The following is a 25,380-nucleotide window of genomic DNA, read 5'->3' on the forward strand; positions in this document are numbered from 1 at the left end:
TTAACACACAACCCAAGATTTTTCAACTTTGTGGGTTAACCTCCGAATAAGGATAGTCCATACTTACACAGGCTTTTGTCTAGGTCAGGGACACATCATGGTAGTTTTTCTCATGTACCATGGACTGATGTGAAATTCAGAGGCAGGCAGGTGTGACCTAGCACTATTCTTTGTTAGGGCTAAACATATCTGGGATCTCTTTTGGCTGTCTGGATCTTTCTCTATCAGTAACCATGTTTTTGACTTGATCTTCTCAGCACTTACTTCCCACAGGACCACGGGAGATAGAAGTAACCAAAGCACCAACGATCAAGTGGTAGGGATCCTGGCTTTGCTTTCCATTCACATGTCCTCCCTCTCTGCTCCTCCATACCTTCTCACACCACCTTTCCATCCTCTCCTCTTTAATCCCACAATAGAAACCAGTCATTTCCTAATATTACAGTTTACCCTTGAATAATGCGGAGGTTAGTGTTGCTATGACCCCCTGGGATAGTCAAAAGTTTAACTTTTGACTCTCTAAAAGCTTCTAATAGCCTGCTGTTAACTGGAATTCTTACTGGTAAATAGTCTATTAATATGTATTTTGTATGTTATATATATACCATATTCTTATAATAATAAGTGAGCAAGAGAAAAGTTAAGAAAATCACAGCAAGAAAATACATTTTTTGTACTACACTGTATCAAAAAAAAAAACCCCACATGTAAGTGGATTTGTACAGTTCAAATCCATGCTTTTCAATAATCACCTGTTTTTACTATTCCTAATCTTCCTAATAGTCTACTGTACTTGTCAAAAGGCATTTGGTAGGAAAAATACCACATACTACATCTACATAGGATGGGACAGCTGACGGCAGACTAATGTTCCAAAAGAAAAGAAAAACCGGTGTCACAGAGCTGTAGAAAGCAGGAGGACCACATGGAATAATGCTGGTGACGGGGGATAAACTTTCAGAGTGAGGTGAACACCTGGACCCAAATGCCACCCAGCCTGAAGTCACCCAGCAGACTACAAGTGAAGGAAACCCACCACTAACATCTCTGAAAAGGTAGGGAAATGGTTAGACTTTACTCTGGAGTTGGAAGTGTTCAGGAGCAAAGTTATTTACGTGCCCCTTCCACTTTGACCATGCAGACAAAAGCAGAGTTTGTGCATTCTAGCTGCCCGGTGGCCTCAATGATCCCCGTCCTCCTGGTGCGCACATACCAGCTCAAGCCATCTCACTGCGACGGCCCCAGCATGGGACGCAGTGGTACACCCACACCTCAAGGTTCCCATCAACTGCATCGACTCCCATCGACATCGAATGCACAGGGAACATCCCTACAGAAGGCCACCCTTTCAACACTGGGAGAACTAAGTGTCTGACCTAATTCACAAAGTCAAAATGGGAGACAGGAATATGCTTAAATGAAACAAAGATTCAGTCTACTGGATGAAGAGTGCATAAATTCAGCAAATATAAAAAAGCCAATCAGATTGAAATACAGTAAGTGAAATGACAAATACACTAGAGAGAATCAGCAGCAAAGGAGAGGATGTGGCAGAACAGACCAGTGATCCAGAAGACAGGGTATCATAATGCAACCAAGCAGAAGAGCAAAAAGGAAAAAAAAAAAAAAATTGAAAGGTTAAATGGTCTCTGGGACGTTAACCATACTATATACATACTCCCATTATAGGGGTCCCAGAAAACTAAGAAAGGACCTGAAAATTTCCCTAGCCTGGTGAAGGTAGCAGATACAGGCCCAAGAATCACAAACCAAAGTAAGATGAACCCAAGGAGGTCCACACCAAGAAACATAGAGTATCAAAAATTAAAGAGATAATCATAAAGCCACCAAGAGGTAAGCAGCTAGTTACATATAAGGGAAACCCCATAAACCTACCAGATTTAACACAAACTTTGTAGAACAGAAGGGAGTGTCATGATCTGTTCCAAGTAGAGAAAGAAAAAAACCTACAATCAGGAATACTCTACCTGAAGAAAAGTAACTTATCACCACTCAATCAACCTTTTAAGAAATGTTAAAAAGACTTTTCTAAGAAGAAAAGGCCATGCCTAGAGGTGAAAACTAAAAAAGGGACAAATTTCACAGGTAAAAGCAAACACACAGTAAAGGAAGTAGATAAATCACTTACCCAGCTGTTGGGAACATTAAAAGGCAAAAGTAGTTAAATCAATTATATCTACATTAAGGGATTTACAAAATAAAAATATATAAAATATGACTTCATACACATAAAAGGTAGAGGGATGAGTAAAGTGCTTTCTGAATGTGACTAAACTTAAATTAGATCAACTTCAGACTGTGTAACGTAACACTACAGAAAGCCATCAGTCACAAAGAGAAGGGAACATGGCAGAACTACATAAACTACATAAACTACAAAACAATGAAATGGTAATGAGGTCTGTAATGGTCCCATCATAAGACATAGGGTGACTGGATAAAAATACAAGACCCATCTACATGTGGCCTAAAAGAGAGCCACTTTATACCTACAGACACACAAGAGACTTTTAAGTGAAGGAATGGAAAAGGCATTTCAAGCAAATGGAAGTGGAAAAAAAAAAAAACAAAAACTGGGAAGCATGACATGTATCAGACCAAATAGATTCTGAAATAAAGACTGTATTAAAAGACGAAGAATGGCATTACATAATAATAGTAATAATGGGATCAACTGAACAAGAGAGTAGAACAATATTATCTACGTACCCAACATTAGAACATCTAAATATGTAAAACAAGTATTGGCAGATCTCAAGGGAGAAAGTAACAGACAGTAAAACAATAACAGTAAAGAACTTCATCCTCAGACCCCAAATTACACATCAATGATGCATAGATCATTCACACAGAAAATCAGTAAGGAAATGGTAGCTTTCAACCAGATGGATTTAACGCGTCTGTATACAACACTGCTTCCCAAACCAACTGAAGACACATTCTTTCCAATAGCAAATGGATTGTTCCCAGGATAAATCATATATTAGGCTGAAAGCAAGACTCAGTAAATGTCAGAAAATAAAATCCTATCAAGTACCTTTTCCTACTACAAGGCTATCAAACTAAAAATCAATTATAAGGAAAAAAATTTTAAAAACTGGGAAAAACATGAACATATGGACACCAAACAATATGCTTCTTACTAAACCAAGGAGTCAACATAGAAAGCAAAGAGGAACTCAAAAAGTCCTTGGAAACAGCTGAAAATGGACACCCAACAGCTGAAAGCCTTTGGGACACAGTTTCAAAAGCAGTTCTAAAGGACTACCTCAACTAAAAAGTTCAACCTTACAACCTAAAAGACCTAGGAAAAGAACAAAGCTCCAAGATCACAGAAGGAAAAAAATAACAATGATTAGAGTGGAAATAGAAACCGCCCCCCCCAAAAGAATCAAGAGCTACTTCTTTGAAACCATAAACAAACCATTAGCCACACTAATCAAAAAAAAAGTCAAATGAGAAATGAAAGAAAAGCAACAAATGACATAAGAATTTTAAAAATTTTGAGATACTTGTGAATACTATGAAAATATTGGCACCACCAAAACAGACAACAGAATGTAGAAATGTATACATTCCAAAAAACATACAAAACTGAATCAGGAAGAAACAGAAAATGAGACCACATTAATTACTAGTAACAAAACTAAGTAATCAAAAAGCCCCCAACAAACAAAATCCAGGACCAGGCAGTTTCACAAGAGAATTCCGAGTTATTTATACTTACCCTTCTCAAACTATCCAAAAAATAAATAAATAAATAAATAACAGAATAGGAAGGAAAACTTCCAAATTCATTCCACAAGGCCAGCATCACCCTGATAGCAAAATCAGACAAAAACTACAAAAAAGAAAGTTATAGGCCAATATCCTTGATGAACATAGATGCAAAAATCCTCAAAACATTAGCAAGCCAAATTCAATATACATTAAAATAATAACAATTGAGTGGGACTTCTTTCAGGAATGCAAGAATGGTTCAACATCTGCAAATCAATGTGATGTATCATTCACAAAACCAGGGATAAAAACCATATGATCATTTCAGTAAATGCAGAAAGCGCACTTGATAAAATTCAACATCCATTCATGCTAAGAATTCCCAATAAAGTAGGTTTAGAGGGAACACACCTCAATATAGCCACAGATAACATAATGGTGACAAACTGAAATTTTCCTCTAAGACTAAGATGTACACTCTGACCACTTTTATTCAACATAGTGTTGGGTCCCCCAGTAATGGGTCCATGGTCAAAGGAGCGAGACTGATACAAAGCCAAAGTCAAGCAAAGCTTTATTTTCGCGCCAAGCATCAAGAATCAGACCTACCGTCAAACAGACTGGTTGGGGCCGCCCCTTACAGAGAGGACGACCCCTCCCTGCCTCACAGACTAACTTTTATAGAGCAAAGGTCATGTGATTGGGCCTGGCCACACACAGGTGGCTAACTGAATTACAACTCACCCCACAGTAGCTATGGAAACTAGCCTATCACCTTGGTAGCTAGGAGACAGTATGGCCCCCACTGATTGAATACCTCCATCTGGCCTGACCCATCCTTGTATTTGGACTTTGTTACCTGGGATTGTTTCCTGGACTTGCTTTTAAATAAGTTCCCCTGGCCGGGGGGGTGGGGGGGGGGGGTGGGGGGGGTGGGGGCAGGGTCAATTTAAGTTTTATTGCATAAACAACAAAATGGCTGTTCAACCAAGGCGGGGCCTCCCTGGCTAAATAGGTCCTTACAATAACACTAAAAGTTCTAGCCACAGAAATCAGACAAGAAAAAATAAATAAAAGGCATCCAAATTGGATAAGGAAGAAGTCAAACTGTCAATAGTTAAAGAGCATATGATATGATGTACAGGAAAACTTAAAGATGCCACAAAACTCAAAGAACTAATAAACTCAGTGAAGTTGCAAGACACAAAGTCAACACATGGAAATCTGGTATACTTCTGCACACTAATAACAGAAAACAATCCCATTTAAAAGTGCATCAGATGAATAAAATACCTGGGAATATACTCCGCAAAGAAGGTGAAAGACCTGTACTTTTTTTTTTTTTAATATTTTATTTATTTATTTGACAGAGACATAGTGAGAAAGGGAACACAGGAGGAGGTAGGGGGATGCGGGGGGGTGGGGCGCGTGGAAGAGGGAAAAGCAGGTTTCAGGCAGAGCACAGAGCCCGATTTGGGGCTTGATCCCAGGACCCTGGGATCATCACAAACACCAAAAGATAAATAACATCCCAGCATGACCCTGGGATCATGATGAAGGCAGAGCTTAACAACTGAGCCACCCAGACACCCCAAGACCTGTAATCTTCAAACCATAAGACAATGAAGAAAAGCTAAAGGTGACACAAATGGAAAGATATTCCATGCTTATGGATTAGTAAAAGCAACAGCATTAAGATGTCCACATTACCCAAAACAATCTACAGATTCAATGCATCCCTATTAAAATACTGATATAATTTTTCATAGAACTAGAGCAAATACTACTAAAATATGTATAAAAATACAAAAGACCTTGAATAGCCAAAGCAATCTGGAAAAAAAACAAAGCTAGAGGTATTATAATCCAAAACTTCAAGCCCTACACTTTGAAGCTAAAGTAACCAAATTACTAGGATACTGGTACAATAAACATATAGACCCATAAAACAATGTAGAGAATCCGGAAATAAACGCACATTTACATGGTCAGTTAATCTTGGACAAAATTGGCCAGAATATACAATGGGGAAAAGTTTTCAATAAATGGTACTGGGAAAACTGGACCAATTTCTAACACCATTCACAAACTCAAAATGGACTTAAATGTAATATTTGAGCTTAAACATAAAACATAAACATAAATAATTATGTTTTAATTAATTAAATTTTAATTAATTAAAACTTAAACATAAACAATTCCTAAAACAAAACACAAGACAGCAGTATCTTAAACATCAGCCTTAGTAACTTTCTTTCTAAATATATCTCCTCATGCAAAGGAAACAAAAGCAAAAATAAACATTGAGACTACACCAAAATAAAAAACTTTTCCACAACAAAGGAAACCATCAACAAAAGAAAAAGTATCTTTGCAAAGGATATATCCAATAAGGGGTTAATATCTCTATAAAAAACTCATATAAACTATACCAAAAAACAAAAACAAATAATCCAGTTAAAAATGGGCAGAAGAGGGCACTTGGGTGGCTCAGTAGATTAACCATCTGCCATCAGCTCAGGTCATGATCCCAGGGTCCAGGGATTGAGTCCCACATTGGCCTCCCTGCTCAGCAGAGAATCTGCCTCTCCCTCTGACCTTCACCCTGCTCATGCTCTCTTGCTCTCTCTCCATTAAATAAAAATCTTAAAAAAAAAAAAAAAAAAGACATGAACAGACATTTTTCCAACAAAAGACATCCAGATGACCAAAAGACACATTAAAAGATGTACAACAAAAATCATCATCAGAGATATGCAAATCAAAACCACAAAGAGAATGCCAGAATAACTAAAATTTTAAAAAGATAAATAACAAGTATTGGCAAGGATGCAGAGAAAAAGGGTCCTTCGAGCACTGTTGGTGGGAATGTAAAGTGATACAGCCACTGTGGAAAACAGTATGGCGGTTCCTCAAAAGATTAAAAATGGAAATACCTTATTATCCAGTAATTTCACTCTGGGTATTTACCCAAAGAAAAAATACTAATTCAGAAAGATACCTGCATCTGTATGCCGACTGCAGCATTATTCATAATAGCCAAGTTAGGGAAGCAACCTAAATGTACACTGACAGACGAATGGATTAAGATATGAGACAGACAGACACACACACACACACAGGAATATTAGTCATAAAGAATGACATCTTGCCACTTGGAACAATATGGACCTAGAGACTATTATGCTAAGTGAAATAAGTCTGACCCAGGAAGACAAGTATCATACGATTTCATGGACATGTGGAACTAAAAAACCAAACACATTAACAAACAAACAGAAAGACAATAAACTGGTGGCTGCCAGAAGAGAAGTGTGTGGGAGGATAGGCTAAATAGGGAAGGGGATTAAGAGATACAAACTTCCAGTTATAAAATAAGTCAGGGGGACAAAAATACAGCATACAGAATAGTCACAAACACCATAATAATTTTGTAGAGTGAAGATGATAATTACACTTATGGTGAACATTCTGTAATGTATAGAATTGTTTAATAACTATGTTATATACCTCAAACTAATAAAACATTGTACCACAAGTTTATTTTGATTAAAGAAAAAGTAAAGTGAAAATGAAAAGAACGGCCAATCTAGACTTGTATATCCAGCAAAAACAGCCTTAGTAAATGTGAATTAAAAGTATCTTCAGAGGCACGTGGGTGGCTCAGCTGGTTAAGTGTCTGCCTTCAGTTTGAGTCATGATCTTGGGGTCCTGGGATCGAGCCTCGTGTCAGGTTCTGTGCTCAGCTGGGAGTCTGCTTTTCCCTCTCCCTTTACCCTTACCCCTGCTCAAACTCACTCTCTCAAATAAATGACATCTTAAAAAAAAATTTTTTTTTCAGACAAACAGTAGCTAAGAAAGTTTGTAGGTAAAGTCTTCCATTACAATGTAGTACCAAAGGAAGTTCCTGAGACAGAAGAAAAATGATCCCAGAAAGGAAAACAAAACTACAGGAAGGAATTCAGAGAATAAGTATCAATGAATACTGACAGTAAAGGACAACACTACATTAGTACTACCTTAGGAGTGTAAAATGTATGCACAATTAAGAAAACTGAAAATAATACCATAAAAGATGAAGGGGATGTTGGGTAAAGAATACTAAAAGTGGCTCAGTATTACCAAGTCACAATTTTTATTATTAAAAGACTAATTTCTAAGATAACCAATAAATGAATTATAAAAAGTTAAGATAAGGGAAAAATGAAATAATGATCACTAGATGGCTCTTTGGTGCTTACACGGAAAGCATTCAAAGCTCTCTGTCCCAAATCACTTCTTGATTTCTTAATCCAACAAATGATCAGCAAAGCTAATTTAACTACTGACCCCAGAATCCTCTTCATCATCTTCAAACTCTTCCTCCACTCAGAATGTCCTATATTTGTCACTTACCCAAATTTTACCTACTTTTCACAATCCCGTCCAAGTCCCACTCACTCACATATCTCATCTGACGCTACCACTACATTCAATTATTTCTCATTGAATTGCATATATTTCCTACAAAAAATTACACACTATTTTATACAGTCACTTAAAACTGTTCATCTGTGTCTCCCAACTGGCCAGCAGTTGGGAGAACTTCTCAGAGCTGGAGAATATTTTTAAAATACTATAGCCATTAAGTCCCAGGCACAACGCTATTCAATAATAAATAAATAAAAAAATATAACAAAACCAAATGTGATTACAAAAGAGATCGATTTCAAAAGTTAGAAAGCTCTTTCAGTATAAATAAATTCAGCATTTTAAAAATAATTTCTCCCATAAAAAAGCCAACTAAAGTACAAAGCCCTGAAAAGACCATAATGAATACGATTCTCTGAATATCCTCCAAACTAAATAGATAAGCATCATTGCTCAGATCTCAAACCTGATGACTGGCACCAGGCCCTGTTTCCCATACCTTCCATTACGCTGAATAACTATGTGAATGATTATGTTGGCTACTGGTGGTCAATTACCTCAGCCAAAACAGCACTGTATCCTCTTAAAATTGTGTATATAGTCACTAAATATAATAGCACCAATCTTAAGATGTAAACATTATTATCTCCATTTTATAATTAAAAAAGAGAAACCTAGGTAGCAGAGATGACACAGCTGGTTAGATGATAAAGCTAGACCAGAATATAATTTTCTCTAAGATAGGATAGTTAAAGACTGAATACCTAAACTTTTTTAAACTAGATATTCAGTCTCAGTAACCCCAGAACTAACTGTATTTAGCTCATAAGATAGACAAAATAAGTCTCTTACTGAATAATTATATGCCGTCAAACTAGATAACCTAGAATACATGGATACATTTCTAGAAACATATAACCTACCAAGACTGAATCATGAAGAAATCAAAAATCAATCAAAAATAGACTGATTTCTAGTAAGGAGATTCTAGTCAGTAATCAAAAACCTCCCAACAGACATCTGTCAGTACCAGACCCCTTCACTAGTGAATTCTACCAAACATTTAAAGAAAAATTACTACCAACACTTCTCAAACTCTTCCAAAACAAAAAGAGAAGGGACACCTCCAAACTCATTTTACAAGGCCAGCATTACCCTGATACTAAAATCAGACAAAGACACAACAGAAGAGAGAATCAAAGGCCAATTTCCATAGAAACAGATAAGTAAAAATTTTCAACAAAATATTAAGCCAAATTCAACAATATATTGGAAGGATCATACACATCATTTAGGGTTTATTCTACAGAGATGTAGAGATGGTTCCACATCCACAGACCAACGTGATACAACACAGTAACAAAATCAAGGGCAAAAATCGTAAAGATCATCTCATAATATAGAGAAAAAGCATGTGATTCAACTACTGGTAATGATAAAAACTCTCTGAACAGGTTTAGAAAGAATGTACTCAAAATAATAAAGGCCACATATGATAAGCCCATAGCTAGTATCACATTCAACAATCAACAGCTGAAAGTATTTCCTCTAAGATCAGGAACCAGACAAGGATGCCCACTCTTTCCACTTCCTTTATTCAGTATGGTACTGAAAATCCTTACCAGAGCAATTAGGCAAGAAAAACAAATAAAAGGGATCCAAACTGGAAGGGAAGAAGAAAACCTGTGATTATTTTCAGATGACATGATACTACATATGGAAAAACAATACAAACAAGTAAACAAAATGAAAACTCTAAAACTTGGAACTTATAAATGAATTCAGTAAAGGTGCAGAATAAAAAATCAAAATCTGTACTGTATAGATATGCCAAAATCTGTTGCATATCTATACACTAATAAACTACCAAAAAGAAAACTTAGAGAAAAAATACCACTTAAAAATCGCATCCAAACACTGAGGAATGACAAAACACTGTGACAAAACACTGAGGAATAGATTTAACCAAGAAGATGAAAGATCTCTACTCTGAAAACTATGTAAGACATTAATGGAAAAAACTGAAAACTCAAATATATGAAAAAAATATTCCAGATTGAGGGATTCGAAAAATTAAAATTGTTAAAATATCCATAGTATTCATTAAGCAATCTACAAATTCAATATAATCTCTACCAAAATTCCAATGGCATTTTTCACAGAAACAGAACAACCCTGAAGTTTGTATGGAACCACAAGACCCTGAATAGCCAAAGCCATCTTGAGAAAGAAGCAGCATCACACTCTTTGAATTCAAACTATATTTTGAACTATATTACAAAGCTATATCCATCAAAATAGTATGGTACTGGCATAATAATAGACACAAAGATCAATCCAACAGAAAAAGGAACTGAGGAATAAACCCACACCTATATGACCAATTAGTTTACACCAAACTGCCAGGAATATACAAATGGGAAAAGTACAGTCTATACAATACATGGTGTTGGGGAAACTGGAGTACTTACACTACACAAAAAGTAACTCAAATAGATTCAAGACTTGAACTTAAGATCACAAACCAAATTTCTAGACGATGGTGTAAGTTGTTTGATACCAATCTTGGTGATAATATTTTGGATTTGACACCAAAAGCAAAGGCAACAAAGGCAAAAATCATTAAGCAGGACTACATCAAACTAAAAAGGTTCTAAACAGCAAAGGAAACCATCAACAAAATGAAAAGGCAATCTTCTGAAGGGGAGAAAACATTCACAAATCACATACCTCAGAAGGTGTTAACATCTAAAACCTATCAAAAACTCAAAGAACTTAAGAGGAAAAAAAAGAATCCAATTAAAAAATGAGCAGAGGCTCTGAAAAGTTTTCCTAAGACATACAGATGGCCAATAGACACATGAAAAGATGCTCAACATCACTCTTCATTAGGGAGATGCAAATCAAAACCAAAATGAGACATCACCTTAACACCTGTTAGGATGGCTACTACCAAAAAGTAAAAAAAAAAAAAAAATAATAATAAAAGTGTTGGAAAAGATATGGAGAAAAAGAAAGTTCTTGATAAGAATGTAAACTGGTGCAGCCACTATGGAAAACAATCTGGAAGTTCCTCAAAAGATTAAATGAGCTATATGATCCAGCAATTCCACTTCTGGGTATTTATTGGAGGGAAATGAGAACACTACCTTGTAGATATATATGCACCTCCCACCCAGTTCACTGCAGCATTACTGACAATAACCAAGACATGGAAGCAACCTAAGTGCCTGTCAATGAAAGAATGAAATCAAGAAAATGTGGTGTGTGCATAAACACACACAGACAGACAGACAGACACACACACACACCATTATTCAGCCATGAAAATCGAAGGAAATCCTGCCATTTCCAACAGTATGCATGGACCTTCAGGGCATTATACTAAGGGAAATGTCAGAGAAAATAAATACCATATAATCCCACTTTTACATGGAATAAAAAAAAGAAACTCACAAAGACAGACTGAAGGTTGGCAGGGTGATGGCGGAGGCGACTAAAATGAGTGAAGCAGGTTAGAAGATAGAAATTTTCAGTTATTAAGTCATGAGGATCAAATGTACAGCACAGTGACTACACTTAATACTACTATACTGTGTATCTGAAAATTGCAAAAGAGTAGATCCTGAGGGTTCTCACTACAAGAAAGCAAATTTGTTATTATGTTATTAAAAAAAAAAGCCTCTTACTTGTCAGGTAGCAATTCTGCAATGAAGTTTTCTACTGACACAGCAGTCTGTTTTTCATGGATCACTCCAGCTCGACGCAAGCTGTCTATCCGTTCCTGGGCACCCTGAATGACAACCATGGAGGTTAGAGACTATTTCTAATCATTCAGTATCAAATATCCTAATTTATGGTTATACAATAGTACACAAATACATTTACACATGAACACCTATACACCCACTGTAAATATTAAAAAAATATGGAAGTATAAAGAATAGTAAAAAAAAAAAATCCAATCATGTGCCCCTTGGTATTAACAGTTCATACAACACATTCTAAATTATTCCCACATACATTATTATTTTGGTTGCTACTATAAAATGGATATTTATATTAATGTTTTAATTGGTCATTACTAATATAATGAAACTATGTACTTCTTAATGTTGATCTGCGAAGGGCACCTTACTGACAAAAATCTTTTTTCAGTCCTAGTAGTTTTTATTTAATTTTCTCTTGAGGTATCTAGGTAGGCAGTCATATCAAAGTGGATTTTTTTTCTCTGGCTTCTTACTTCCTTTAAAGATAGCATTAAAATATGCATGAAAATGACTGGTGATTTATTTTTAACTACAAACGTGTATATTGCACTGAAACTTATTTAAGAAAATTATTAATATGCAATAAAACTGAGGGACTAGAACACTGTACAGATAACTCAAAATCATCAATACATTTCTTATGGTAGAAAACTCCAAGTTTTCTAATAAAATTGCTACTTACTACTTTATCTGAATCACCTCATTAAGTGTTCATAAGGGAAGTGAAAGTAAGTATTCACAAGACAAAATGTGTTCTATTTTTTTTAATAAAACTACTGTTGATAATACATTAACCTACTTTTACTCTGGACAGCAGAGGTAAGTAGTGAATAAGAAAAAGTGGTCAATCCTTATCAAATGAGAATTTCAAAAGCTAGGACACTTCTAGAGATAACTGAACTTATTTCAGAGACAACAGAAATAAAGAGGAGAAGCTGACCAGTGCATGAAAATGGATAAACCAATTTAAGACATTAGCTTATAATAATGAAGAATGAAAGAAGGTATGAATTAAGCTATACTAATATCGACTATCTTACTTCTATCTCTCTAGTACCATGCACAGTCTAACCCAACAAAAGGTAAGAAATAAGGGCCTTCTTAAAAATTTGTATCACTTATGTTAAGAATCTGAATGATGTCAATCTAGTAACTAGTGAATGAGGAGGCAGCTGTTGAATTTGAAAGAAAATTTAATAGATGTTACACTGAATAATGTAAATTTGCCTAAATCATTTTCCTCCCAAGAGGAAATCAGTAATGGTTAAATTTGGTTATGAAGTTTAAATAAATGTTAATTCAGTAAAAACTATTGTAGGATTAGTGGGGTATTTAGGAGATCCATTCCTGGCTCTTTGAAGATAGCTAAGCACTGCAACAAAATAGCCCTAGATCTGATGCTTCCAGGAAACTAAGCTTGTTCATCTTCTACTATCCTACAACACAGAGCTTTTTATTTCATAAGAAAAATGAAGTGAGGGTTATATGTGCCTCTTCTCCTCTGATGTTAATTAAGTGTGGCATCTTCTGGAATCACAAATATAGACACTTTAAGATTAGCCCTTACACTTAAGATTAGCTCTTTCATTTTGAGAATGAAATTTTAATTTTATTTTCAGAAGTATAGGGAATCAAGAATTACATAGTTTTCAGATCACACTCAAGTAATCGTCTCGAACAGAAGAAAGATACAGAAAGGCCCCCAGAGTTTACCCTGTACTGAGTTTATACTAAGCAATTTTGTTTAATCAAAATCCCATGCTGCTTCTAATGTGCATGTAAATGTTATCTACATCTTTGATGAATATAAGTTATAAAACAGTGGTCATAACTATGACAGGCTTTTTGATGAAATTAATAGCTGGCACATAAGTTTCAGGGGCTTCCTAACATTAATTATAGCAGATTTATTTCCTTTAAACTTCAGTTTTTCTTCAAAGAGCCAATCACTTCAAATACAATCTGATGGGGAGTAAAAAAAATCTGGATTGAAATTTTAATATTTTAGGATTCTACATTATTTTTCTTCTCATTTGCTCCCTCTACTGTTTCTGAAAAGAATTAAAAACTGATAAATTTATAAATGATTTTCCTATGCATGTTATCAGTTTTAATGAATTTTGATTTTAAGCTTTTATTAAAAATTATGGAAAAGGGGGCACCTGCGTGGCTCAGTGGGTTAAACCCTCTGCCTTCAGCTCAGGTCATGATCTCAGGGTCCTGGAATCGAGCCCCACATTGGGCTCTCTGCTCAGCAGGGAGCCCGCTTTCCGCTCTCTCTCTGCCTGCCTCTCTGCCTACTGTGATCTCTATCAAATAAATAAAGAAAATCTTTAAAAAAAAATTATGGAAAAGAAACCCAAATGTCTGAATTTGAAGAGCAAAACCAATAGCACAAATGAATCTGTCGGACAGTAGTCAAACCACAACATAAACTGAAGTATGATCTAGAAGATGAGGTTTTTCTTTCAGAAAAAATCTCAGCCTTCCAAGAACAGCACCTAATGATTTTTAAGTATCTTCTATGTAATAATATTTACTATAGCAAAGTATTTAAGACCCTTGTTTTTAAAACTGTGAAATTTTGAATTATAATCCAAATATCACATGGTGATTTATCATCAAAAATTAATGACCTATCAGCTGACAACTCAGTCTGGTCCCCTCTATTTTTGATGGGAACAAACAAAAGGAAGCCACATGACTTCCAAAAGGGTTTTACCCAGGCATTGTGTCATTTGTATTCCCAATATCAAAAACACTATTTTGAATTGTCCCTTCCTTCCGATGACACTTGGGAGTATTTTATGTTTGGAGGCAATATATTACATGAATATTTAGTGGCTACAAGGTATGTCTCATTTCCCAAAGGAAGTGAAGTGGGCTTTGTAAGGGGGAGATGGGAAAGGAGAACAAGTTACCTTAATTAATCACAGGTAAGTATTCAGGCAGAAAATTTTTAGGCAAGAGTACATATGGAAGCTGAAGAAGCTGAGTTCCTTAAAACTCTCTGGGTCTCTTTACATCTTGTAAAATCTTTGCGTATCAACAGAGGTACTTCTAGACCAGTCTGAAGATCACTGATTGATTGTGGAGGTTTGATCAAGGTACCACAATGGATGGGCCACTAGAGTGCTATTAAATGAAAAATCTTTATTCTCCTCATGAAACTGATAGGGTGTTAAAGTGAAAGCAAACCTCACAATGAAAGTATTTTGCATACTAGACTGTTTACTTGAGGAAATAAATAATTTTAAAAACATACTCCTGCACTTTTAATTCTGGTGTTTAAGGTTTAATTAATTAATCTATTTATTTGAAGATTTTATTTATTTGAGAGAGAACATGAATGACAGATCACAAGCAGGGGGGAAGGGTAGAGGGAGAAACAGATCCCCGCTGAGCAGGGAGCCTGATGCCCCAGGACTCTGGAATCATGACCTGAGCTGAAGGCAGCCGCATAACTGACTGAGCCACCCAGGCACCCCTGAAGTTTAGCATTTGGAATTTTGATAAAACTGCTAGATACTCATTTTAAAGAACATCTGAGAGTTCACATCCATGACTCAAACCAATATTCCTGCTCTTGAGGACCTTAATTCCTATGGGAAAACAAAAAACACAAATATAAAACTAAATGACAGTGTAGGAGAAGGTGCTGAGTACTACAGGAAAGGAAACAGAGAGGAGAGGAAGGGTGATCTTGGTATGTAAGTGTGGAATGTAGTACTCAGCAGGCAGTGAGGACAGACCTCGCCATGCAAGGAAGACTAGAGTGAAGATTTAAAGAAGGTTTAGAAAGTCAACCAAGTATATATTTGAGGGAAGAATGTCCCAACGAGAAGAAGGAGCTAGAGAAAAGGCTAAGAGAGGCGCATGCCAGCTAAGTATGAAGAACAGAAGGAAGACAATGTGACTGGCGTGAGCGGGCAAGGGGAAGGTCCGCTGGAGAAGCAGCCAGAGAGGAAACAAACACCACATCAGCCAGACTGTGTTGGGGCCATGGAAGCCACCCTAAGGAATGTGGGTTTACAATGAGTAAAATATAAAGTGCTGAAACACAAGTGACATGCTCTGACCTAAGACTTAAAAGGATTACTGGTCTACTCTGTTCAGAATGACCTAGAAGGCCACAAAGTTACCTTATCAGATAACACTAAAATTGGATGGCCTCGTAGTAGGCAACGGCAAGGTTCCAGAGAGACACGCAGTGATATGAGGAGTCAGATGCTAGACACACTGTGAACAAGTGTGGAGGATGAATAAGATTTCCTGAAGAACCAGACATGGATAAAGAGAGAAGTTATGGGTGACTCTAAGGTTGCTCATCTGAGAAACGGGAAGGATAGTGCTGCCATCAATGAACAGAGATGGACAAGGCTAAAGGAACAGGTTTGGAGGAAAGAAAAGCAGATGGATGCTAGATACAGTTAAGTTTGAGACATTCAGTTTAAGGTGTTGAGAACTCAGACAACTTCTACATGCATCTAGTTTAGGTGAGAGGCCAGTGCTGGAGATAGAAACCTGAAACTGTCCATTCACAGATGGTATTTAAAGCCATGAGACACTATGAGCTCACGAGGGAAGGAATGTAAAGACAAGATCATTAGGGGAAACCAAAAGAAGTGGCACAGAGGAGTGAGCAAATAGTGAGGCAGGGGAAAAAAAAAAGTGTGGCGCTTCAGAAGTGAAAGAAACAATAAAGAATAAGAACTGTCTCAAAAGCCATTGACAGGCAAAACAAGATGGGGAACACTGCTGATCTGTACAGCATTCTCTGAGAAGTCAGGCTGAGCACCTGACAGAGCCAGGGGTAAGAGAATATGAAGGGAACAACTAGAGATAAAATGCTGGCAATTCTTTGTGGAGGAGTTCTGCTGCAAAAAGAAGCAACTAAAAATTAAGGTATTAGATCATGAGAAGAGGAGGTTAAAAAAAAAAAATCTGTTAAAAATTTATTTTGTATGCTCTTTAAAGCGGGAGAGATATTTGTATGCTGATGACCTGGTTCAGTGTTCATTTGTTCCTGTGTGTCTATATGCTAGTGGTAATAAATAAATAAATAAATAATATGGGAGGACAGGATTCTTGGAACTTTAACCTTCACTGGTTTGGGGGGACCAGTTTTAGTTCACTGGGAATTGGCCTGGTTTTATGCAGACATGGGACAAATTTTTAAATAGTAACAAGCCAGAAGACAAACTGTAATACTGAAGTGGTGGTGTCACTATGCGCTTATATGAAATTTCTCTTTAAAGTAAGTTAGTTATCCTATCATCTGTCCCTGTTATGGAGAGTTTATTATGTGTAGACTTGATCACAAGATCCTCTTCTCTCACTATGGAAAAACTAAGGCAGTGCCCTCCTTTTGATATTACTACTGATAGTAAGATTTAATAGGTCTCTATTAAAAGAGATCCTGGCCAAAAAAAAAAGAGAGATCCTGGCAAACTCTGGTTATATAAAGGTGTAATACATACCTATAAGGTGCTAGCTAGTTGGGTCTTTAAGACAAGGGAATTAAAAGGATGGAGAAAGGAAGAATCAAGGCGAGGAAGCAAGGGAAAGCTTTCTGAAGAATGCTGAGTCCCGTCAGCAAGCACAAGGGAAAAGGCAGACTTAGAGGATCAATCTAGAACCTGCCTACTGGAGCCCCATTACTACTCTGGAAAATTTCAAATATGTTAGAGTTTCCAAAACCATAAAGAAATACATAAGTGTAAATTATTATTATTAACAGTGATAGTAATATAAAGCTTAGAGAATTCAAGTAATACTATAATTTCAGTATAAAATGTTTAAGTTCAGTAGGACTTACAGGTTAGCAATTGATTAAGATTTCTTCTGAACTACTCTCTGTATTCTCTGCATGTGTTTCCTCCCCGCCCCAAGCATCAAACCTGACCCTGTATCGTCATAACACAACAGTTGTCAAAATAAAAACCAAGACGATCAATACCTCAATGTAAAAACCCATTAGCTCCATAAAGACCAAAGATTATCACCAGAATTATGAAAAAATTAACTTCCAGTTTCTTTATGCTGAAAAAAGGTGTTGTATTACTCACTTTTAATCCAGCTGCATAGCCTACCGGCTGTGGGGCAATATTGGACTGTCCAGCTTCTCCTATGACCACAGCTAAGCCAAAGACCTCCTGGAAGGCATCTCGGACGGCAGCAACTTTTACTTCTTTATTTGAGGTCACTACAATATCCAGTTCACCTCCAGATTCTACAAAGATCGGAAGAAAATTTTAATTCCAAAATAAAATAATAAAATTCTCTTAAGCAAAAATGCCATATACTAACATTTTAGTATATAATTATTACCAACCTCACAAAATACCGCAAGACACAAATGATGAACTTTTTTTATAGGCTGAGGAAACTAAGACTGATAATGCCTTGTCCAAGATGACAAAGCAACTTAGCCATGATGTCGGGACTCAAACCTGTATCTGCCAAACTCCAAAGTCCTCTTCACTACACAGCTGATCCATCACACACATTTTCATCCCCTCATCTCATAGCATCTTATTACAAGTGTTTAGACCCAAACTACCATCTTTTCCCGACTTAAAAAGGAGCATTTCTTTTAAAGAAGATTTTATTTATTTATTTGTCAGAGAGAGAAAGAGACAGCGAGCGAGCGAGTACAGGCAGACAGAGTGGCAGAGGGAGAAGCCGGCTCCCTACGGAACAAGGAGCCTGATGTGGGACTCGATCCCAGGACGCTGGGATCATGACCTGAGCCGAAGGCAGCCGCTTAAAGAACTGAGCCACCCAGGTGTCCCAAAAAGGAGCATTTAATACATTATCTGAGGGAGTCTCATCTGCAGGCAGAATATAATACATAGCTCCTAATGGTTTTGAGTATTCCCTATGCCACAGATGGAACAGGGGTTTTTTTCTCCCCTATGGAATACTGTTTCAGAATATTAGTACCTCCCCCTTAAAACAGTATTTTGTGGTCAAACAAGCTTAGGAGATGCTCTACACGTTTCTTTCTTGGAAATTCATAATGAACATTAACATCAAGATTCTGTGAAAACCAAAAGCCAAAATTCATGACTTTAACCCAGTACTTTCCATACTTAATCTGAATATATAAACATCCACTCCTAGAAAGTTTTCCACAGATGTCAGTTTGGGAAGGAATGTTCTAACAGCTAGGAAAAAAGTTTAATTTTCTACTATGTCACTATTAATTTCACGAGATCTCATTTTCTAAAAAGCTTTGGCTTTTTTTTTGCATTTTAAGGCTGCAAATCAAAATGGTTTTTCTGCTGTTGGTTAACAAAGATACACATCTATTATACACAAACTTCTAATACCATGGGGATGTTGGAATTCCCAGGCCTTCAACTATTGAGCAATCACAGAAATGAATTATGTGACTTGTGAAATATAAGTTACACATTTAGGATACACAACAGAAAATGAAAATGAAGACTGTTATTGATAAGTAATTTGTTGGAGTTGAAAAGAAGTCTGCACTAAACGAGGACTGCCATGAAATACGTGTTTTATCTACAAAACAGTTTAAATGTGGGAGTCAACTTTATCATACACCTTTATCACTGAAAGAAAAAAATAAACAGTAGATGCCACAAACAGGATATTTAGTTATAAATTAAACATCTATTATACTGTCCTAATGTGCAACCATATAAGGAAATGGCAATACCAACATATATAAAACTTGAAATTTAAAAAGGCTAAGATATGAAATAAAGATCTTAAAAGTTTTACTTTCAATTGTTTTTAAAACCTTTTTACCATTTAGACAGAGTAATTTGAATCAAATACACCTAACTTTTTTTTAAAAAATCTTAATCTAAATTTTGTGACATACTCAGTTCAAAGACCTAAACCTAAACACAGCATATTTTGCTACTTAGTGTTAGTGGCTATCACTAGATAGCTAAAATAGATTAATCCAGAAAGCTGTTTTTTGTTTACCAGTGCTTTGGTACACCATTTTGCCCCAGAAATAATGCTGTGCTTCTCCATAATATGTTGTGGAACAGCTGACAGTATTTTCAAAATATATGGCCTTTTTTATACACAATCTTTTTTCCTAATAGGATGATCTACAGATCCCATCTTTACTAGAATTTCATAATTTACTAAAACCTAAAAGCACTGAGTCTCATAGAAGAGAAAAGAAGAAATATACCTTTTACTCATTTTTTTCTTCATGTGGGACATGTCTCTTGACCCTAGACAAGTACCATTCCACTAAACTTCAGCTCAAAAGGTTGTTTTGGCCTTTTTTTTAAAAAAAATATTTTATTTATTTATTTGACAGAGAGAGATCACAAGTAGGCAGAGAGGCAGGCAGAGAGAGAGAGGAGGAAGCAGGCTCCCTGCTGAGCAGAGAGCCTGATGCGGGACTCGATCCCAGGACCCTGAGATCATGACCTGAGCTGAAGGCAGCGGCTTAACCCACTGAGCCACCCAGGCGCCCGGCCTTTTTGTTAATAAGCAGTGCCACCTTTAATGATGATGGGAAAAGTAATTCTAAGAATGTAGGAACCTAAACTGTGTTACAATCCATTTCTAACAGTTCTTGTGTTTTCTTGATATCTCTGAAAGTGTTATGATGTCTAGAATATTTCTCTAAAAATACCTTGGGTTTTAATTCAAGTTTTATTACATCAGAATGGCCTTGCTTTCACTGCCTGTCAATAAGGTGTCAACTTTTTCATATTAGTTTTACTGCTTTTTACAGTTACCTGATCAAGATCATATGTTAAGTTATGATATTCACTAACAGGCATTTCATTTTGTACTTTCCCCCAGAATCCTACCCCCTTCATCTTTTGCCTTTTTCTTGATGTCAGGCAGACTACTGGCCTGAGATAAAGCCTTGGGTTTGAATCCTGACTTCATTAGCTCTGTTACGTCAGTGAAGTCACTGAGCTTGTTTCTTCACAGCAAAGTATCGGCCACCTCATAGGGCTGGTTCTAAGGAGTAAATAACTGCTTTCACAGTCTAACACAGTACCTATTAAAATAGCAAGGACTCCAAAAATACTAATTTCTTTCTTTCCCTCATTCAAAATATGGGCTTGTGGCGGGTGCCTGGGTGGCTCAATCGGTTAAGCATCTGCCTTCAACTCAGGTCATGATTCCCAAACCCCAGAATCAAGTCGCACATGGGGTTCCCCACCTACTAGGGATTCTGCTTCTTCCTCTGACCCTCCTCTGTCTCGTGCTCTCTCTCACTCTAATAAATAATGTCTTTTTTTTTTTTTAAAGATTTATTTATTTGACAGAGAGAAATCACAAGTAGGCAGAGAGGCAGACTGAGAGGGGGAAGCAGGCTCCCTGCTGAGCAGAAAGCCCAATGCGGGGCTCGATCCCAGGACCCTGAGATCATGACCTGAACCGAGGGCAGAGGCTTTAACCCACTGAGCCACCCAGGTGCCCCTCTAATAAATAATGTCCTAAAAAAAAAAATGACCTCATGAAGAAAAAAATATATATGATGTATGAATTATGTCAAACTCGATTATTATGAATATAGGAAGTCTTATCTATGGTAGAGTCCAATTTCTAAATCCTCAGGCAGTTATAAGAACAATTCAGCTGACCTGATACTTAAATCGATTTTCTACTTTCAGGGAAACAAAGTAGCTAAGTGCAGAAACAAACTGAACATGGGCTCAATCTAGCTCCACCAAGCTGTGTGGCTGAGGATAATCATCTCTCTGAACCCAAACTCAGAGAGATCATCTCTTCCTCATCTACAACTGAGGAAAATACTTATCTTGCAGAGTTCCTAAGTACTATCTGGCAGAGCAAGCACTTAATAAATGATAATTCTGATAATAAAGGACAAAGATCTTGTTCTTTGACATTTACTGGTTTGTAAACTACCAACAGGATCAGGACTGCTGAAAGCTACTGATTTTTTATTGCTATTGAAAATCTCTGTTCTAGTGCACAGCTTTGGCTTCCAAGGTGCTATGTTTAACAGAATGACTAATAATTGCCCACGGATCCCATTAAAGTGGTTGTTTCTTCACATAGTGGACAGGTACACTCAAAATTAAATGGCAGACAACATGTATGCCTATGTCATGTCTATAGAATTCTTGGGAAGGAGGATTCAAGGGTGGTTAAAATAGCTTCCCTGCCAAACCTATTAATCAGATATTCTTAATAAATAGATTAACTTCCTCTAAAAATATTATTCCCAGGTTAAGTCTAATCACATTTAATTAAAACAGATAATTAGCCACTTACCAAAATCAAATATAACCAATATCACTTCAAATGTCCTTAGTGAATAAAGGAAAATTCATACAAAGCAACGCTAATCATATTTACAATTAAAATATACTACTTACAGTTAAAGCGTACTAATTAGTATACTAATGCATATTGGTCTTAACGCCTCCCAAAGTTCATCCTATGGCGTTTTCAAAATTTGTGACTAAGAAAAAGATAAATTAATAATACTAAGACTTATAAGCAACTTACAACATGGGATTTTCACTGATTACAAGACTATAGAGTAACAGTGAGAGGCTGACAAAGGCACATACTTTAAAAACACAGGCAGATGCTGCTCTATCTTAAGTACATACTGATATATGGAGCCATGCCGGGGTCCAGCGTTGTAATCATGCTTTCTACTGAATGTTTTGTTTTATCAAGCACAGATTTCACCATAGGATTTCCGGCCACACCCTGCACAAGATAAAATAACACATAAACACCCATTCTAAGCAAAGAACACCTGATGGTGTAAGAAAACTCTTATGTTTCTCATATATCACAGACTTGTGATTTGGTAAAATGTAAGAAAAACAAGGCTATGGCAATGTCAAATTGCTGTTAAGTTTTCAAAAGGCTCACTCTCACATTCTCTTTTTCTCACAGACCCACAGCAGTGTGCAGACTACATTCTGAGGAGCACTGACCTAGGAATTCCATGTACACACACATATGTGTATTCATTTTATGGATGTATATATTCATATGTATTCATTTTACACATGTATCCCTATATATGCATCTTATTTCTTTGTGTGTATATATTTTAATTTCATTTCACATCTTTTTATTTATAACAAAGACTAGGCAAAACCTATCCATCAAGGTCCCAAATAAAAACTATAATTAGTTGTCTCCATAGACACATACTTCGTTCCCTAAGAAAAAAATAAGAATATCAACATTTCTCATCATTACTCCCCAAATTTACCTATTAATATATATTACTCTGCTATCTTCTATTAACATTTTTTTCTACTTCCCGTTTGTTGTGTTTATTCCCAAATTTTCTCTTTTAACTCAGCCCTATTCCTCTGAATTCTTAAAACCACACTATTAAACAGAAGGAACCAGGTCTGAGTATTCCCTTGTGCTCTACTTCTCCCATGGTAAAAAAGACTTCAGGGGAGCAGTGGCTTCTGAGATGGCACCTGGCTAACAGGCCATCATTCCACTTCTTCCAACCAATCACTGAACCAAGGTGGTTCAGAGAAAAGCTGAATCCGTAATGTTGATATTTAGAACTGCTGACCAATCTTGTGCAGAATATTAGAAGAATGATTTATAGGACATGTAGAGTTGAGTTGGATACAAGTGCTAACAGACACACTGACACATGCTCTTAACCAGGGAAAGTAGTAGTACTCCCTGTATGAAGAAAACCTTGAAAAGGAACAGAAGGATTTAAAAAAAAAAAAAAAAAAAAAGGAAGATGGAGCGCCTGGGTGGCTCAGTGGGTTAAGCCTCTGCCTTCGACTCAGGTCATGGTCTCAGGGTCCTGGGATCGAGCCCCGCATCGGGCTCTCTGCTCAGCAGGGAGCCTGCTTCCCCCTCTCTCTGCCTCTCTGCCTACTTGTGATCTCTGTCAAATAAATAAATAAAATCTTTAAAAAAAAAAAAAAAGGGAAGCTTAGAAAAATACCGTATTTGTGAAACATAAAATTCAAATGTAGTGAATTAGTTAGCCACCTACCAATTTAAAAATACATTTAATATATAATTAAGATGCAGCCAAACCCTCTGAATATTGGGAGGAATGTGACACAGTAATCCCAAAATTCATTAAGAGAAATTAACAGAAAAGAGTAGTTAAAAAAAAAATTCTCAAGTAGAGAGAAACTGGCAAACTTACAAAACCAAATACTGATAGATCATTACTAATGCAAAGACGTGGAACTGACCTTTCTTTCTTACTCATCAATGAGTACTCTCCATCCTCACCTGAGCAGAAGAGACTTTCACTAAGTATTAGTATAATAATAAACAGAATTAACAGTAACTAAAATAGTAAGGTAATACTGCAGAGACAGGCCAAACAGCAGAACAGAACAGAGTCCAGAAACTGACATTAACACACAACTGCATAACTAAGATAAAGATGACATATCACAACACTGGAATAGGATGTTGGAGAAGTCAAGAAAGTGGATGGAAGAAAATTAAGTCTGACTTCTATTTTACGTAATAAACTTAAGTGTCAGCAACATTAAATTGGTTAGGTATAAAAAAATAAAACCATAAAAGAATTAGAAGAAATCACAGAAAAATATTTACCACATGTTGTGGTGGGGAGAAGGTTATTTTTAATAAAAAAATGAAAAGAAAAAGACTCCTGAAAATTTAGATGCTTTTGTGTCAAAAAAGGGTAATAAAATTTAAATGTATGATAAAGATATGAGAAAACTGCGATATATGACAGCATATAAAATATTACTACATGAGGCACTCTTACAAATTCATTTAGAAAGGAAAATCATCCCAATTCAAAAAATGGGCAACAAATACGACTAGAGACTTCACAAAAGAAAAATACAAACAACCAAAAAAAAAAAAAAAACACCTGAATAAAATGTTCAAGTTTGGTAACCAAGAAATGTAAATTAAAACGAGGTTATGTTTTTTTTTTTTCTATCAAACTAGAAAAAGTTCTATTTCGAATTCATAATCAGTGCCAGCAAGTGAAAAATACTGGGACAGTCTATTTTGATATAATCCTCCTGGAGAGTCATTATTGTAAGTAATTTTTTTTTTTTTAAGATTTATTTATTTATTTATTTGACAGAGAGAGAGAGAGAGATCACAAGTAGGCAGAAAGAGAGAGAGGAAGGGAAGCAGGCTCCCCGCTGAGCAGAGCCCGATGTGGGGCTCGATCCCAGGATCCTGAGATCATGACCTGAGCCGAAGGCAGTAGCTTAACCCACTGAGCCACCCAGGTGCCCCGTAAGTAATTTTTTAAAAAATGTTTACCCTGACATTCATCAGGAATTAACCTCAATAAAACAAGATGGGCATAAAGATATGCATGTAAGAGTGCTCATCATAGGGGGGAGGAGTCAAGATGGCGGAGAAGTAGCAGGCTGAGACTACCTCAGCTAGCAGGAGATCAGCTAGAGAGCTTATCTAAAGATTGCAAACACCTGCAAATCCATCGGCAGATCAAAGAGAAGAAGAA

General features: G+C 36.4%; 1 protein-coding gene across 2 annotated transcripts in view; it reads right to left on the bottom strand.

The window, feature by feature from the left end:
- PRRC1 (proline rich coiled-coil 1) overlaps positions 1-25,380 on the bottom strand; it is a 49,355-nt gene that overhangs the window by 8,494 nt on the left and 15,481 nt on the right. For both annotated transcript variants that reach the window (XM_044228383.1, XM_044228393.1), the window contains 3 exons: positions 22,520-22,622; positions 17,990-18,153; positions 11,841-11,944 (listed from right to left, as the gene is read on the bottom strand). In XM_044228383.1, the coding sequence (XP_044084318.1) occupies positions 11,841-11,944; positions 17,990-18,153; positions 22,520-22,622 (371 nt within the window). The remainder of the gene's footprint in view (positions 1-11,840; positions 11,945-17,989; positions 18,154-22,519; positions 22,623-25,380) is intronic.

The sequence above is a fragment of the Neovison vison genome, chromosome 1 (assembly GCF_020171115.1).
Source record: "Neovison vison isolate M4711 chromosome 1, ASM_NN_V1, whole genome shotgun sequence".
NCBI classification, from domain to species: Eukaryota; Metazoa; Chordata; class Mammalia; order Carnivora; family Mustelidae; genus Neogale; species Neogale vison.